Raw genomic sequence first — 17,636 nt, 5'->3', positions numbered from 1 at the left:
AAGGAATGTGTAATATTGGTAGAGAAAGTTGTGTGTATTAGCTCCAGGGGTGCCCATGGGGCTGGAGATTGGAGGTGTCTAGTGAGAGAAAGACAGGTTGATGTTGCCAGGGTCGGAGTAGTACAGACAGTGTCGTATGCTGAAGCAGTAAATAGAATGGTAGAGGAAGATGGGTACACGGTGAGAGATCCTGAGAGGATTCCTGTGAGTAAGTAGAGACCTATAGAGAGTGATGGGAATAATATGTGCTTCAGTAAGATGGGTTTCATAGCATTCATAGCCATGTTTGTCAGCTGTATTGCAGAAATGGAATGTCACAGGAAATAGAGGTTGTGGTGGCAGCTGCAGAGAAGTTCTTGGGATTGCGAGGTTTTACTGCAGAAGAGTTGCGGGGGGTGTTGAGTGGTAATGTTTTGTCCTTCCAGACCGTTGGCCTGGAGTAAGATTAGATAGGGTTAAATAGTGGAATGGGGTGGTGTTTTTTTGTTGTTGTGAGGGCAGATTTTTTTTTCCTCCCAGTTTTGTATTAGTATAATGGATTGTACAGTAGGTGGCAGAAATACACCAATAGGTGTAGTCTGCCCTTAAACCTAGAAGAAGAAGAACATTGTCAATGGAAGAGGCAAGTGCAGAATCCTCAGTTATTGCAGTTCAACCTCCAATTACTGCTGGTGGTTTGAACAATGTGCTTGACAATGCCTGCCAAGTAACATATAATGGCAAATTATCAAATACATAGAACAATGTTAAACATTTAGACACTTCTGAAAAATGTGATCTAATTCTGCACTAGACAGGATTAAAAACATAATAATGCTGTTTAGAAGCTTAGAGAGAGGAAACGACACCAAAAGAGAAGGTATCTAATTCGGCACTAAACAGGACTTGATTCACCAAAATAGTGTATTCAACCTTTTTTGTTAATACTCCCAGTCCCTGGCAAGGTGCTGCACAATACTTGATTAAGTGGTGTTCCAACACACCATGTAATGTTTCAAAACGTCTCAGGATGATGTTGTTCAATATTTAAGGTTAAGGTTCCATCTTCTTCAAGTTGGTGGCAGCTCAGTTGCCACTAGATTTTGTGTTACAACAGTGTAATGCATGTTTCTGAGAGTGTATTCTGGGGTTGAAATCATACTTTATCTCAGAGTGAGAGTGTTACAAAGTAGCAAAAGCACATTGAGGTCAACGTTGGGATCAAGGCTGAGATAATGTTGTGTGGTGATTTTGTGTTTTCTTGGAGTCCTCATCAGCCTTAGGCCATGGAGAAGGCTTTTGTTGCCAACTTGAGAGTCTGGGATTTGATATGTGACTCTGATCTGCTTTAATTGGCCCTGATACTAACAGTAAAGACTGTGTAGTAAGGCTGCCACTGATGACCTCCTAGCTGTCAACTCTTATCTATCACACATACAGGCACGCATATATACATACATACACACACACACACACACACACACACACACACACACACACACACACACACACACACACACACACACACACACACACACACACACACACACACACACAATTTTAACCAGCAGATGTACCCCAGTTCACTGACCTAGAAGTATAATTCTGGGTTGAGGTAATCCATGCTAAGGGAACATTTCACACCCCTATTAGGCGTTAGCACACGGCTCTTTGGCTATTTCTAGCAACATTTTCTGTTTATGGGGAGTTGAAGTGAAACGGTGAAACTGTGAGGTAAAGTCAAACTAATGTGTCAGTTGTTTATGTGTTTTATGGGCCGGGCCAAGCCGTCAGTGATTAAACTCAGGCCTGTATCACAGCGTTGGCTGAATGACGGTCACATGCAAGGAATTTCTTTCCTCAAAGGGCAATGACATCTTGAATAGCAGATGAAAACACCAGCTGCTAGCAGCTAGCCGGGGTGTTTTAATTTCTCTAGCCAGCCGCAGATAAGGTCAGATCAGCTGGCTAATGCAGTGGAGCATTGGGAGAGAAATGCTCCAGCTTGTTATCCTCTCCTCTACTATCTGCTGGAGGAATTTTCTCCATGTCGGGAACTTTAAATAAAAGCACTTTTCAAAACCAGAAAGTGGAGGCACAGAATCAAATATTAAATGCTGCAGCAAATGCATGGCTTGTCTTCCCACGGTACCCAGTGGGCAAAATTTGGCATATGATGTATAGATATCTTTTTCATGACAACATCAAAATGTACTACGAACGACGTCATATTTTGGTTATTATCTTGTCAGTTACAATCAGATAAAGATATATTTTTGTTGTTGCTGAAAAGACGTTAATGCAAAAATACTAGCGAAACGCATAGCATTACCAGGTATTGTTCATCCTGATCAGACAGGTTTTTTTACATGGACGATACATTGGAGATAATATATGACAACTACTAGATATTATAGAACAACATGAAACATCTAAGAAGCCAGGCCTAGTATTTCTAGCAGATTTTGTAAAGGCCTTTGATAAAGTAAGACTGGATTATATTTATAAATTCATTTCAGTGAGTCTCTTATAAAATGGGTAAAGGTATTGTATAGTAACACCAGGTGTAAAATAATAAATAGAGGCTACTTCTCAGAGAGTTTTGAATTGTCAAGAGGAGTTAAACAAGGGTGTCCACTGTCACCATATCTATTTGTTATGGCCATCGAAATGCTAGCTATTAAAATCAGATCAAATAAAAATATTAGAGGATTAGAAATCCAAGGCTGAAAAACAAAGGTGTCTGCCGATGACTCAAGTTTTATTTTACGTCCACAAGCTAGATCCCTGCAATGTCTCATTGAAGATATGGATCACTTTTCTGGACTCTCTGTACTTAAACCTAGTTATGATAAGTGTACAATATAGAAATAGAAAACTAGTAAAAATAGACAGGATCCTGCAACCATGGATAGGTAAATATCTGTCTATTAATGGAAAAAGTACACTGATTAACTCCTTAGTCATATCTCAGTTTACTCACTTACTTATGCCGCTGCCAACTCCTGATGATTCGTTTTTCAAATCTTGCCTGGATGCTAAACCAGACAAGATAAAGTGTGCCTGTCTATGTAATGAATATGAACTGGGTAGGTTGAGATTATGACATGTAAAATCACTAAACCTCTCTCTAAAAGCTTCACTTATACAAATATTTTACTTGAACACTAAATGGTTCTCAAGTAGATTACTAAGAAAAGCTCATCCATTGTTTAAAAAGTGCCTTTGTGCAGATTGCAATGTCTCATTTTCGATTGATTGAAAATGAAACCTTTTTCAAGGTATCTCTCATTTTCAAACAAGCATTGGTTACAATTTCAATTCATCCCCCTGAAAAGACATAACAAATATTATGGTTGAACTCAAATGTGCTTGTTCATAAAATATCTATATTTATGGGAAAGATGTTTGAAAAGGGTATTTTGTTTTTAAATTATATTGTAAATTGGAATGGTAGAGGTATGTCTTTCATTGAGTTATCAGAATTGTATTGGAAGGTCTGCCCAATCCAAGATGACAACCAATTGATTACAGCAATACCCCAAAATGAAGGAGGAGGGTGACAGTGGGAGGAGGTAGGGAACTGGTCTGTCTGCCCAACATATAGGGTCAAAATTGGCGGATTAATAAAAAAAAGCATTAATAAGAAAGTATACCAGTTTCATTTGAGGACCAGGATGTTAACAGCTGTGCCATACAGATTGCAAAATATTTGGGAAGAGATTTTTGATGTACCGATTCCATGGTATAGGGTGTATAAGTTGATATATAAAACGAAGCAAGACTTTGTGTATTTCAGAAAAAAAATGTACAGAATTTTTGTCACCAACAAGATGTTAAATATTTGGGGCATACAATCATCGCAGCTCTGCAGATTTTGTTGTGAGGATACAGAATCAATAGACCATTTGTTTTGGTATTGCCCTCAGCCTGTTTCTGGTCTCAGGTTCAGGAATGGCTGAAAAAGCATACCATTAATCTAAAATTTACCATAGAAATAGCATTGTTGGGAGATCTGGAGAGACTTGGTCAGTCAATTACTAATATACTAATACTTTTAGTAAAAGTATTAGGTGCAGGTGTTTGTACGCGTGTACACATGCATATACAGACACTCGCATTTAAACTCACACACGTGCACATACACGGACACACACACGTACTGTACATACACACGTAAATAGTGCCATACACTCAAACGTATTCAGTTGGGCTTGCTGTTATGATTTTTGTTGTCCTTGTTGTCTTTTGTTTTTGCATTGTTTTCTGTTTTAATTAATTTTTCTCTTTTCGTCATTTTGTTGGTTGTTGGTGCATTGGAGGGACGATGACTTGGGGGTGTCTTGTGAATGTAATTACTTTATTAGGATTTTTTTCTTCGGGGGGGGGGGCTGTGGGGGGGATCTTGGATGGTTGAGGGGTAGCTCTCGGGGAACTGTGGGGGGGGGGACTTCGGAGGGCTTGTGGCATGGCGGTTGGTAGCTTGGGCCGGTGGCATTGACCCTTGTTGCTTCTGTGGGTCGCTCTGGATGGGAGTCTGTTAGATGACTGAATGTAATGTAAATGTTGAGTGGCTTCACTGCAAGTACTGTAGAATGTATGTTTTAATATTCAATAAAAAATAAAATAACATAAAAGAAGGTAACAAAACATCCTGATTCAACCAGTATACAACCTGACTATAACGTCCTAAACGACGGAGTACACTACTAGCAACAGTACGTTGCTGCTCTTACACAATTACAGGTAGAATATGTCAAATGTACGTCATTTCCTAATCCTACCTGTGTGTTGTGGTGTGTCCCCAGCGTCTCCAGTGGGAACCGGATACAGTAAGCCACCCATCCCTCCAGTGCTGAGTCCCCAAGGAGACAAGGGTCCTCCAGCCATGATGCCCATTAGCATCGACCCGGAGAGCCGGCCGGGGGAGTATGTCCTCAAGAGCCTGTTCGTAAACTTCACCACGCTGTCCGAGCGCAAGATACGCATCATCATGGCCGAGCCGTTGGTGAGTCAGCATGTTTGCCCTGTATATCTATCTGTTTGTCTGTCCATCTGTCCATCCGTGTCTGTCTGTGTCCAGCTGTCCATCCGTCTGTCTATCCATGTGCCACAACTGTTGACCAGGCGTTGTTAAAGCCGTGGTTGGTTTAAAACTTGTACTTAATGTGGGCAAGACTAAATATACGGTACCAGTCAAAAGTTTGGAAACACCTACTCATTCAAATCAAATCAAATTTTATTTGTCACATGCTCTGAATATAACCTTACTGTGCAATGCTTACTTCAAGCCCTTAACCACCAATGCAGTTCAAGAAATAGTTAATAAAATATTTACTAAATAAATAAAAGTATTTTTTTTAAAGTTACACAAGAAATGTAATTAACAATAACGAGGCTATATACAGGGGGTACCTGTACCAAGTCAATGTGCGGGGGTGTCAATGTAAATAGCCCGGGTGGCCATTTGATTAGTTCAGTTGTTCAGCAGTCTTATGGCTTGGAGATGGAAGCTTTTAAGGAGCCTTTTGGTCCTAGACTTGGCGCTCCGGTACCGCTTGCTGTGCGGTAGCAGAGAGAACAGTCTATGACTTGGGTGACTGGAGTCTTTTTTTTTTGGGCCTTCCTTGGACATTGCCTAGTATATAGGTCCTGAATGTCAGAAAGCTTGGCCCTAGTGATGTACTGGGCCGTACGCACTACCCTCTGTAGTGCCTTACGGTCGGATGCCGAGCAGTTGCCATACCTAGCGGTGATGCAACCGGTCAGGATGCTCTCGAGGATGCAGCTGTAGAACTTTCTGAGGATCTGGGGACCCATGCCTTTTCCTGAGGCCTGTTCGGACCTCCTTTTCCTTTAGTCCACGATCAGCTCCTTTGTCTTGCACACATCAAGGGTTTTTCTTAATTTTTTTTAAATGTTCTACATTGTTGAATAATAGTAAAGACATCAAAATTATGAAATAACACATATGGAATCATGTAGTAATCAAAAAAGTGTTAAACAAATCAAAATATATTTTATATTTGAGGTTTTTCAAAGTAGCCAACCTTTGCCTTGATGACAGCTTTGCACACTCTTGGCATTCTCTCAACCAGCTTCATGAGGTAGTCACCTGGAATGCATTTCAATTAACAGGTGTGCTTTCTTAAAAGTTTATTTGTGGAATTTCTTTCTCTCAACCAGCTTCATGAGGAATGCTTTTCCAAGAGTCAGGCTGCATCACATTGGGATTGGGAGTCCCATAGGGCGGCCGGGGTAGGCCGTCATTGTAAATAAGAATTTGTTCTTAACTGACTTGCCTAGTTAAATAAAGGGTATATAAAACATTCAAAATAAAGGAGTTCCAACATATGCTGAGCACTTGTTGGCTGCTTTATCTTCACTCTGCGGTCCAACGCATCCCAAACCATCTCAATTGGGTTGAGGTCGGGTGATTGTGGAGGCCAGGTCATCTGATGCAGCACTCCATCACTCTCCTTCTTGGTCAAATAGCCCTTACACAGCCTGGAGTTGTTTTTTGGTTAATTGTCTTGCTGAAATACAAATGATAGTCCCACTAAGCGCAAACCAGATGGGATGGCATATCGCTGCAGAATGCTTCGGTAGCCATGCTGGTTAAGTGTGCCTTGAATTCTAATTAAATCGCGGACAGTGTCACCAGCAAAGCACCCCCACACCATTACACCTCGTCCTCCATGCTTCACGGTGGGAACCACTCATGTGGAGATCATCCGTTCACCTACTCTGCCGTTCTAATGTCCATTGCTCGTGTTTCTTGGCCCAAGCAAGTCTCTTCTCCTCATTGGTGTCCTTTAGTAGTGGTTTCTTTGCAGCAATTCAACCATGAAGGCCTGATTCACGCAGTCTCCCCTGAACAGTCGAAGTTGAGATGTGTCTGTTACTTGAACTCTGTGAAGCATTTATTTGGGCTGCAATCTGAGGTGCAGTTAACTCTAATGAACTTATCCTCTGCAGCAGAGGTAACTCTGGGTCTTCCTTTCCTGTGGCAGTCCTCATGAGAGCCAGTTTCATCATAGCATTTGTTGGTTTTTGCGACTGCACTTGAAGAAATGTTAAAAGTTCTTGAAATGTTCCGCATTGACTGACCTTCATGTCTTAAAGTAATGATGGACTGTCATATTTCTTTGCTTATTTGAGCTGTTCTACCGTAATATGGACTTGGTCTTTTACCAAATAGGGCTATCTTCTGTATACCACCCGTACCTTGTCACAACACAACTGATTGGCTCAAACGCATTAAGAAGGAAAGAAATTCCACAAATAAAGTTTTAAGAAAGCACACCTGTTAATTGAAATGCATTCCAGGTGACTACCTCATGAAGCTGGTTGAGAGAATGCCAAGAGTGTGCAAAGCTGTCATCAAGGCAACGGGTGTCTACTTTTTTGGTTACTACATGATTCCATGTTATTTCATAGTTTCGATGTATTCACTGTTATTCTACAATGTAGAAAATAGTTTTTTTTTTTAATAAAAAAAACCTGGAATGAGTAAGTGTGTCCAAACTTTTGACTTCTACTGTATGTTGTTCTCTAATTCTATAAAAAAAAAATCCGATGGACTTCAATATTTAATAATTGAATGGTTCTCCCATCCATTGGGTTCCTATATCTGGGCATTTGGATTGGCAATGATTTAACATTTAAAAAACATGCTGATAAGCTAGTTAAAGGCTAAGATTTAGAAATAGATCTTGCCTCTCCCTAAACAGCAGGAAGCAGATTGTACAGTCAACTTTCCTGCCAGTTCTTGACTATTGTGACACCATTTACCAGAATGCAGCAGCCACTACTCTTAAGCCTGTGGACGTCATCTACCATGGTTCCCTTCGCTTTATCACAGGTCACGGTTTTAATACTCATCACTGCATCCCGTATCAAAAGGTTGGCTGGTCCTCATTTCAGTCCCGTAGATCACTTCACTATTCCTCTTTTGTTTACAAAGCTCTACTACTCAAGCTTCCGACTTAAGTAACTTCATTGTTGAAGTATAAAAACATGAGTTACCAAACCCGTCCACAGGGTTGGTTAACTCTTGAGGTTACTCGGGTCTCTACCGAATTAGGTAAATCCACTTTAGTTTTAATGCGCCTCACTGTTGGAGACAATTTACAAAACTCATTACAATTGGATGTTCTGGTGCTGCTAGGGGAATTTAAAGTGTTGATTGTGGACCTAGTAGCTGAAGAATGTAACTGTTTTTCTTAAATTTGGTGCTGTATTTTTATTTTACCTTGTATTGATTGCTGTTTTATTTTATATTGTATTTGATTATTGTGTTGCTGTGATCAGGGCACCCTTATGAATGAGACCCTGGTTTCAATGGGTTTGCCCTGAATAAATAAATAATTTTAAAAATGGCATGGGGGGGGAAGTGAGGTCATGACCCTAGGTCAGAGGAAGGTCAAGTGCCAAGCCTGGAGACATAGAGACTGTTGCATGCTGGGTAGCACACTGACTGGTTTTAGGATAATATTGATTTAGATTGTTCAAGCATACAGTAGCTTGCAAAAGTATTCACTCCCCTAGGCATTTTTCCTATTTTGTTGCCTTACAACCTGGAATTAAAATAGATTTTTGGGGGGTTTGTATCATTTGATTTACATAACATGCCTACCACTTTGAAGATGCAAAATATTTTTTATTGTGAAACAAACAACAAATAAGACAAAAAAAACGAAAAACTTGAGCCTGTGTAACTGTTCATCTCCTCAAAGTCAGCTTCACGTCTCTCGGGGAATGTCTCTATAAGCTTGGCACATCTAGCCACTGGGATTTTTACCCATTCTTCAAGGGAAAACTGCTCCAGCTCCTTCGAGTTGGATGGGTTCCGCGGGTGTACAGCAATCTTTAAGTCATACCACAGATTCTCAATTGGATTGAGCTCTGGGCTTTGACTAAGCCATTCCAAGACATTTAAATGTTCAACCTTAAACCACTCAAGTGTTGCTTTAGCAGTATGCTTAGGGTCATTGCCCTATTGGAAGGTGAACCTCCGCCCCAGTCTCAAATCTCTGGAAGACTGAAAAAGGTTTCCCTCAAGAATTTCCTCATATTTAGCACCATCCATCATTCCTTCAATTCTGACCAGTTTCCCTGTCCCTGCTGATGAAAAACATCCCCACAGCATGATGATGCCACCACCATGCTTCACTGTGGGGATTGTGTTCTCGGGGTGATGAGAGGTGTTGGGTTTGCGCCAGTAATAGTATTTTCCTTGATGGCCAAAAAGCTCAATTTTAGTCTCATCTGACCAGAGTACCTTCTTCCATATGTTTGGGGAGACTCCCACATGCCTTTTGGCGAACACCAAATGTGTTTGCTTATTTTATTCTTTAAGCAATATCTTTTTTCAGGCCACTCTTCCGTAAAGCCCAACTCTGTAGAGTGTACGACTTAAAGTGGTCCTATGGACAGATACTCCAATCTCCGCTGTGGCGCTTTGCAGCTCCTTCAGGGTTCACTTTGGTCTCTTTGTTGCCTCTCTGATTAATGCCCTCCTTGCCTGGTCCGTGAGTTTTGGTGGGCGGCCCTCTCTTGGCAGGTTTGTTGTGGTGTCATATTCTTTCAAATTTTTAATAAAGGATTTAATGGTGCTCTGTGGGATGTTCAAAGTTTCTGATATGTTTTTATAACCCAACCCTGATCTGTACTTCTCCACAACTTTGTCCCTGACCTGTTTGGAGAGCTCCTTGGCCTTCATGGTGCCGCTTGCTTGGTGGTGCCCCTTGCTTTGTGGTGTTGCAGACTCTGGGGCCTTTCAGAACAAGTGTATATATACTGAGATCATGTGACACTTAGATTGCACACAGGTGGACTTTATTTAACTAATTATGTGACTTCTGAAGGTAATTGGTTGCACCAGATCTTATTTAGGAGCTTCATAGCAAAGGGGGTGAATACATATGCACAGACCACTTTTCAGTTTTTTATTTTTTAGAATTTTTTGAAACAAGTAATTTTTTTCATTTCACTTTACCAATTTGGACAATTTTGTGTATGTCCGTTACATGAAATCCAAATAGAAATCAATTTCAATTACAGGTTGTAATGCAACAAAATAGGAAAAACACCAAGGGGGATGAATACTTTTGCAAGGCACTGTATACGTCATGTGTGAATAACATAATCATTGATGTAAATACACTGTATGTACATATAACTAGTAATAAATTGACAGATAGTAAACAGTAGAAGCATCGTTTGTGATGAGTCAAAAAAGTTAGTGCAAAAGCGGTCAAAGCAGATAGTCCGGGTAGCTATTTAGTTAACTATTTAGCTGTTTTATGTCTTGAGGGTAGAAGCTGTTCAGGGTCCTGTTGGTTGCAGACCTGATACATTAGTATCGCTTTCCGTAAGGTAGCAGAGAGAACAGTCTATGACTTGGGTGGCTGAAGTAAAGTGTTAGGGCCTTCCTCAGACACTGGTATATAGGTCTTAGATGGCAGGGACCTCGGCCCAATTGATGTACTACCATCTCTAACGCCCTTCGGTCGGATGGCAAGCAGTTGCCATATAAATCAGTGATGCAGCCAGTGGTGCAGCCTTAGAACTTATATATATATATATCCTTTTTTAACCCCTTTTTCTCCCCAATTGGTAGTTACAGTCTTGTCCCATCACTGCAACTCCCGTTCAGACACGGGAGAGGCAAAGGTCGAGAGCTGTGCATCCTCCGAAACACAACCCAACCAAGCCGCACTGCTTCTTGATACAATGCCCATTTAACCCGGAAGCCAGCCCCACTAATGTGTCGGAGGAAACACCATACACCTGGCAACCATATCAGCGTGCACTGCGCCCAGCCCACCACTGGAGTCGCTAGTGTGCGATGGGACAAGGACATCCCTGGCATCCAAACCCTCCCCTAACCCTGGGCCAATTGTGCGCCTTCCCATGGGTCTCCCGATCGCGGCCGGCTGCGACAGAGCCTGGACTCGAACCCAGAATCTCTAGTGGCACAGCTAACACTGCGATGTAGTGCCTTAGACTACATTTACATTTACATTTAAGTCATTTAGCAGACGCTCTTATCCAGAGCGACTTACAAATTGACTACTGCGCCACTTGGGAGAGCCTTAGAACTTTGAGGATTTGAGGACCCATGTCAAATCTTTTCAGCCTCCTGAGTGAGAAGAGGCATTGTCGTGCCCTCTTCGCAACTGTGTTGGTGTGTTTGGACCATGATAGAGCCTTAGTGATATCGACACAGAAGAACTTGAAGCTCTCAACCCACTCGACATGAGTCTTTAGACATAGGCTCTGCTACAACTCAAAACATTATGGGACTGGATAAGGAAGTAAAGCGGCTAAGGCATTCCCTTTCCCACCACATTAGTACAACTACAGAGGAATAGCCCTGGGAAACAGTAGGAATTGTAGAGCTACTGTATGTGCTTCACCTGGGATTCCCTGACATTACAGCTCTACATAATTATGTACAATACTTAATCTAATGCTTTCATTTCTAATCCTTAAAAATAACAAAAAATATATTGATTACATTACTATTGATATGTGTATAGCTTAAACTCATAAAAAAAAGTACACTGGGGTTACGCATGTGGTCCTGTATTCATCAAAAGATTGCCGATCTAGGATCAGTTTAGCCTTTTAAGTCATAATAAATAGGATGGGGGGGTCTGATCTAAGATTAACATTCCTACTCTGAGACGCTTTAGGGGTCCTGGATGGTATCAAGGCACAAGGCGAGACCCAAATGCAGACACAGGAGGCAGATGGTTTGAGTCTTACAATGTATATCCAAAGGGGTAGGCAAGAGAATGGTCATGGACAGGCAAAAAGGTCAAAACCAGATGAGAATCCAGGAGGTATATAGAGGCAGACAGGCTCATGGTCACGGCAGGCAGAATGGTCAGGCAGGCGGGTACAAAGTCCAGAAACAGGCAAGGGTCAAAACCGGGAGGACTAGAAAAATGACAATGCAAAAAGCAGGCGAACGGGGAAAACGATGGTTGACTTGGAAACATACAAGACGAACTGGCACAGAGAGACAGGAATCACAGGGATAAATACACTGGGGAAAATAAGCGACACCTGGAGGGGTTGGAGACAATCACAAGGACAGGTGAAACAGATCAGGGCATGACAGATGGTGAGGATAAAAGTGAAATCTCCTACAGTTTGTCGTGTCATTGGACAACTGAACCTGCTGACTAACATTTCACAACATTGATCCCTCTTATGGAGGGGAAGGACTGGAGCAGGTGGGAGTGACGGTAACTGCAGGTTCAGGTTTCAGGTTTAGTCAGTGGAGGATCCTGTTACTACAGGATGTTTACCAAGACAAACTCTATGTACATGACCGGTGTTCACATCCCTGACGTGTTCTCTCTTATTAAGAAACTCTTTAAAAAAAACTCTGAAGGAAACTCCTAAGAAACTTCTTAAGCATTTTTATGTTCAGTAAGTAGGCCTATGTCTAGTTAATCAGGATCCATTATAATTATATTTTTCTTAAGACATGTTATTATACTGTATATATAAATCAAAGTTAAGAATTTTGTCAGGTTATCATGCATTGGTGCATAAAAAAAGATATTAGACCAGTGTTCAAAAGAGTAGTAACTTGCAGATAGAAATGTAATGAATAAAATCTGACACAACTTCCTATTCTACATGACAGACAGTCATACGTGTTCTACACAGTACATTTCTATCTTGATGTCTTTAACTTTGCACCCTCCTGAGGGTGTAGGGTAAAGTTTCCCCGAGACGCTGATCTATTTTCAGCTTGGCATTTTCCCCATTAATGGCTAAGGTTTTTATTTTATTTAACCAGGCAAGTCAGTTAAGAACAAATTGTTATTTACAATGACAGCTTACCCCGGCCAAACCATAACCCAGACGACGCTGGGCCAATTGTGAACCGCCCTATAGGACTCCCAATCACGGCCGGTTGATACATACCTGGAATCGAACCAGGGTTTGTAGTGACGCCTCTAGCACTGAGATGCAGTGCCTTAGACTGCTGCGCCACTCAGGAGGTTAGGATTGGGAGAGGGGAAGCTGATCCTAGATCTGTACCGAGGGGAAACTTCACCCTGCACTGACCAGTCACCACCTATACACTGAGATGTATACCACTCCAAAACCCTAGGTGAACTGAGGGAGACCCCATTTACATTTGGTATTAACATGGACTTTCTGTTATCTGTTTCTCTGATCTTGATACAGGTCACATTTTAATAGTAGTATAAATTGGGTTTGAAAGTTACCCTTGAATATCTTATCCACATGATGGAAAAAAGGTTTGAAATACTTTAAAAATGAAATTATGGGCAGAAAGACTAATTCAACTCCATCTTTCATTGAATCAGATGGCTCATTTATTGCAAAATCTTTTGATGTTGCCAATTACTTTAATGATAATTTCATTGTCAAAGTAAGCAAATTTAGCAAGCATAAATAGCTAATAATGAAGAGAAAGTGTTGTAATTTTACATTTTGTAAAGTTAGTGTGGGTGAGGTGGATAAATTATTGTTGTTCAGCAATAATGAGAAACCACCTGGTATTGGTAACTTAGATGAAAAGCTACTGTATATGGTAGCGGACTATATTGCCACTCCTATTGTCATATCTTTAATCTGTGTCTGGAGAAAAAAGTTTGTCCTCAGACCTGGAGGGAAGCCAAAGTCATTCCGCTACCCATGAATGGTAAAGCACCCTTTACTGGTTCTTACAACCAACCAATCAGCTTGCTGCCGACTCTTAGCAAACTTTTGGAAAAAATAGTGTTTGACTATATACAAAGCTATTTCTCTGTAAACAAATGAACAACAGACTTTCAGCATGCTTATAGAGAATGGCACTCAACATGCACTGACACAAATGACTGATGATTGGTTGAAAGAAATTGATAATAAGGAGATTGTGGGAGCTGTACTGTTTGACTTCAGTGCAACCTTGACATTATTGACCATAACCTGTTGTTGAAATTGGCTTTTCAACCTCTGCCATATAGTCGATTCAGAATTATTTATCTAATAGAACACAGAGGGTTTTGTTTAATGGAAGCTTCTCTATTGTTTAACATGTAAAGTGTAGCGTACCGCATGGCCTGTGTGTCTATGTATGCTAATGATTCAACCCTGCAGTATATGTGTCAGCAACCACAGTTAGTCAAATCAATCCCTAAGTTCTAGACCTCAGCTGAATCTGGTATTGAATTGTGTGGCTGTTGAGCAAGTTGAGGAGACTAAATTACTTGGTGTTACCTTAGAATGTAAACTGTCATGGTCAAAACATATTGATGTAATGGTTGTAAAGATGGGGAGAGGTCTGCTCTGCTCTTTTGACACCACACTCCACAAAGCAAGTCCTACAGGCTCTAGTTTTATCTTATCTTGATTATGGTCCAGTCATATGGTCAGGTGCTGCAAAGAGGGACTTAGTTAAGCTGCAGCTGACCCAGAACAAACACGTTTTGCTCTTCACTGTTACCAGAGGGCTAAAATCAGTACTAGACTGACTGCATCGCTTCTTGTTTTTATAAGAAAAATTAATGTGGTGAAAATTCTAAATTGTTTGCATAGTCGACTTACACACAGCACTGACACACACATTTACCCCACCAGACATGCCAGCAGTGGTCTTTTCACACTCCACAGGTCCAGAAGAAATTCAAGGAAACATACAGTATTATACAGAGCCATGATTGCATGGAACTCCATTCCGTATAGCGCAAGTGAACAACAAACCAAATAAAGAAACACCTCACGGCACAACGGCTCTCCCCCATGTGACCTACTTTTTGTGTGAATGTACTGACAAGTATGTATAACTGATAGATGCACACACAAACACACACTCTTTAACACACACTCTACACACACCCACACATTATTATTCTTTAGTTGTATTGTTTCTTTCATTACATTTGTGTGCATTTATTTATTAAAATGTTCATGTACAGTGCATTCGGAAAGTATTCAGACCCCTTGACTTTTTCCACATTTTGTTACGTTACAGCCTTATTCTAAAATGGTGGTGGCAGAATCATGCTGTGGGGATGTTTTTCACCAGCAGGGACTGGGAGACAAGTCAGGATCGAGGGAAAGATGAATGGAGCAAAGTTCTTGAAAGATCTTTGTAGAAATCCTGCTCCAGAGCGCTCAGGACCTCAGACTGGGGCGAAGGTTCACCTTCCTACAGGACAACAACGATAAGCACACAGCCAAGAGAACGCAGGAGTGGCTTCGGGACAAGTCTCTGAATGTCTTTGAGTGACCCAGCCAGAGTCTGGACTTGAACCCGATGTGCTGTGCATTGACATTACTCATCAAACCTGACAGAGCTTGAGAGGATCTGCAGAGAAGAATGGGAGAAACTCCCCATATACAGGTGGGCCAAGCTTGTAGCGTCATACCCAAGAAGACTCGAGTCTGTAATCGCTGACAAACTAATGAAACCAACCTTTCTCTGCACTAACAACAAGCACAGCCACCACATCAAACATGTACTTGAAACTTTGCAACAAATTACTGTAGAATGTATAACTACTGAAAATGTACGTTACAGCCTTATTCTAAAATCTATTAAAGAAATGTTTTAACTCATTAATCTACACACAATACTCCATAATGACAAAGCAAAAACATTTTTTTTTTTTTGTAAATAAAAAACAGAAATACCTTATTTACATAAGTATTCATACCCTTTGCTTTGAGACTGGAAATTGAGCTCAGGTGCATCCTGTTTCCATTGATCATCCTTGAGATGTTTCTACAACTTCAATGGAGTCCACCTGTGGTACATTGAATTGATTGGACATGATTTGGAAAGACACACACCTGTCTATATAAGGTCCCACAGTTGACATTGCATGTCAGTGCCAAAACCAAGCCATGAGGTCGAAGGAATTATCCGTAGAGCTCCGAGACAGGATTGTGTCTAGGCACAGATCTGGGGAAGGGTACCAAAAAAATGTCTGCAGCATTGAAGGTCCCCAAGAACACAGTGGCCTCCATCATTCTTAAATGGAAGAAGTTTGGAACCACCAAGACTCTTCCTGTAGCTAGCCGCCCGACTAAACTCAGCAATCGGAGGAGAAGGGCCTTGGTCAGGGAGGTGACCAAGAACCCGATGGTCACTTTGACAGAGCGCCAGAGTCCCTCTGTGGAGATTGGAGAACCTTCCAGAAGGACAACCATCTCTGCAGCACTCCACCAATCAAGGATTTATGGTAGAGTGGCCAGATGACAGCCACTCGTCAGTAAAAGGGACATAACAGCACGCTTCGAGTTTGCCAAAATGCAGCAAAAGGACTCTCAAACCATGAGAAACAAGATTCTCTGGTCTGATGAAACCAGGATTGAACTCTTTGGCCTGAATGTCAAGCTTCATGTCTGGAGGAAACCTGGCACCATCCCAACAGTGAAACATGGTGGTGGCAGCATCATGCTGTGGGGATGTTTTTCAGCAGCAGGGACTGGGAGACTAGTCAGGATCGAGGGAAAGATGAACTGAGCAAAGTACACCGATATCCTTGATGAAAACCTGCTCCAGAGCACTCAGGACCTCAGACTGGGGCGATGGTTCACCTTCCAACAGGACTATTGGTTAGCCAATGACAATATACTGTATGTCCTCTTCCTATACATACACTGCTCTTAGAGTGATTACATCCATGCAGGAAATTGGATCACTATAACCGCTTGATTACTATAACCTCATTCACTACAAGTGGAGTGCGCTGTTTATCATTTTAGCTTAATGGTTTAAATGTCATGTAATGTTATGGACTACAGCGGCAGTATATCGTCATAGCAATGTAAATGAGTAGTATTGAATGTGATGATCTGTGTGTCTCCACATTGCTACTGTTCGAGAATAATAGTGTTGGATTAACCCTCCACCAACGCCTTGAACTCTATCTAGATTAAAAGTGCATGAAAGTCTTTCATTAATTATGCACTGAAAACAAGACTTAAATATTACTTAATAATGCACGAGTCAACACCTACTGTAAAAGGTTGTCTGAATGAACAGAGGACCAGTCCCTTTTGAATGTATCTGTGACTGCGTCCCAAATTTCACCTGATTCCCTATGTAGTGTACTACTTTTGACCAGGACTCATAATATAGGAAATAGCGACACACAAACTGTGTCACAGGCTAGGCTGCCTGTCCTGCTTCTATAGGAAGGTCTGTAATGCTTTACTTAAAACCTGCAGGTAGAATGCATTATGATGTGGTTATAATGCATTATACAACTTGTAATTAGCATGTACAATCCCTTATAATTTCTTATTAGAATCTCATAATGGTCCTGATGAATTTACAACCGTTGAGTCAGTTTGAAAGCTCCTGCATAGAGACATAACATACAGAATCATTACAATAACAATGAATAAAGCATTATACCTGCAGGCTTTAAATCTAACCGGATTGCTTGTTGACTTCTCGATCAGTTATCTCCCCACCCTACTCACTGTCACAGTCAAACACTTACGACTGTTAGCTTTGGGTGGAAACATCAATACATGGCTTCTATGCTGTTCTGTCTGACCAAATAGGACACTTAGCACCATGATACACCTTGAAGGCCATAATCAGCACTGTCCGGCTGTGTAAAATGCTGATGCACTGATTCTTCTTTCACAAAGACAGAAAG

At 41.2% G+C, this 17,636-nt stretch overlaps 1 protein-coding gene across 1 annotated transcript in view; it reads left to right on the top strand.

The window, feature by feature from the left end:
• The window catches only part of LOC106580640 (protein furry homolog), a 281,327-nt gene that overhangs the window by 41,060 nt on the left and 222,631 nt on the right, over window positions 1–17,636 (top strand). The window contains exon 2 of the mRNA XM_014161918.2: window positions 4,788–4,987. Coding sequence (XP_014017393.1) covers window positions 4,788–4,987 — 200 coding nt within the window. The remainder of the gene's footprint in view (window positions 1–4,787; window positions 4,988–17,636) is intronic.

The sequence above is a fragment of the Salmo salar genome, chromosome ssa20, assembly GCF_905237065.1.
Source record: "Salmo salar chromosome ssa20, Ssal_v3.1, whole genome shotgun sequence".
Classification (NCBI taxonomy): domain Eukaryota; kingdom Metazoa; phylum Chordata; class Actinopteri; order Salmoniformes; family Salmonidae; genus Salmo; species Salmo salar.
The sequence above is the reverse complement of the archived record's forward strand: the minus strand, read 5'-3'. Positions and strand labels throughout refer to the sequence as shown.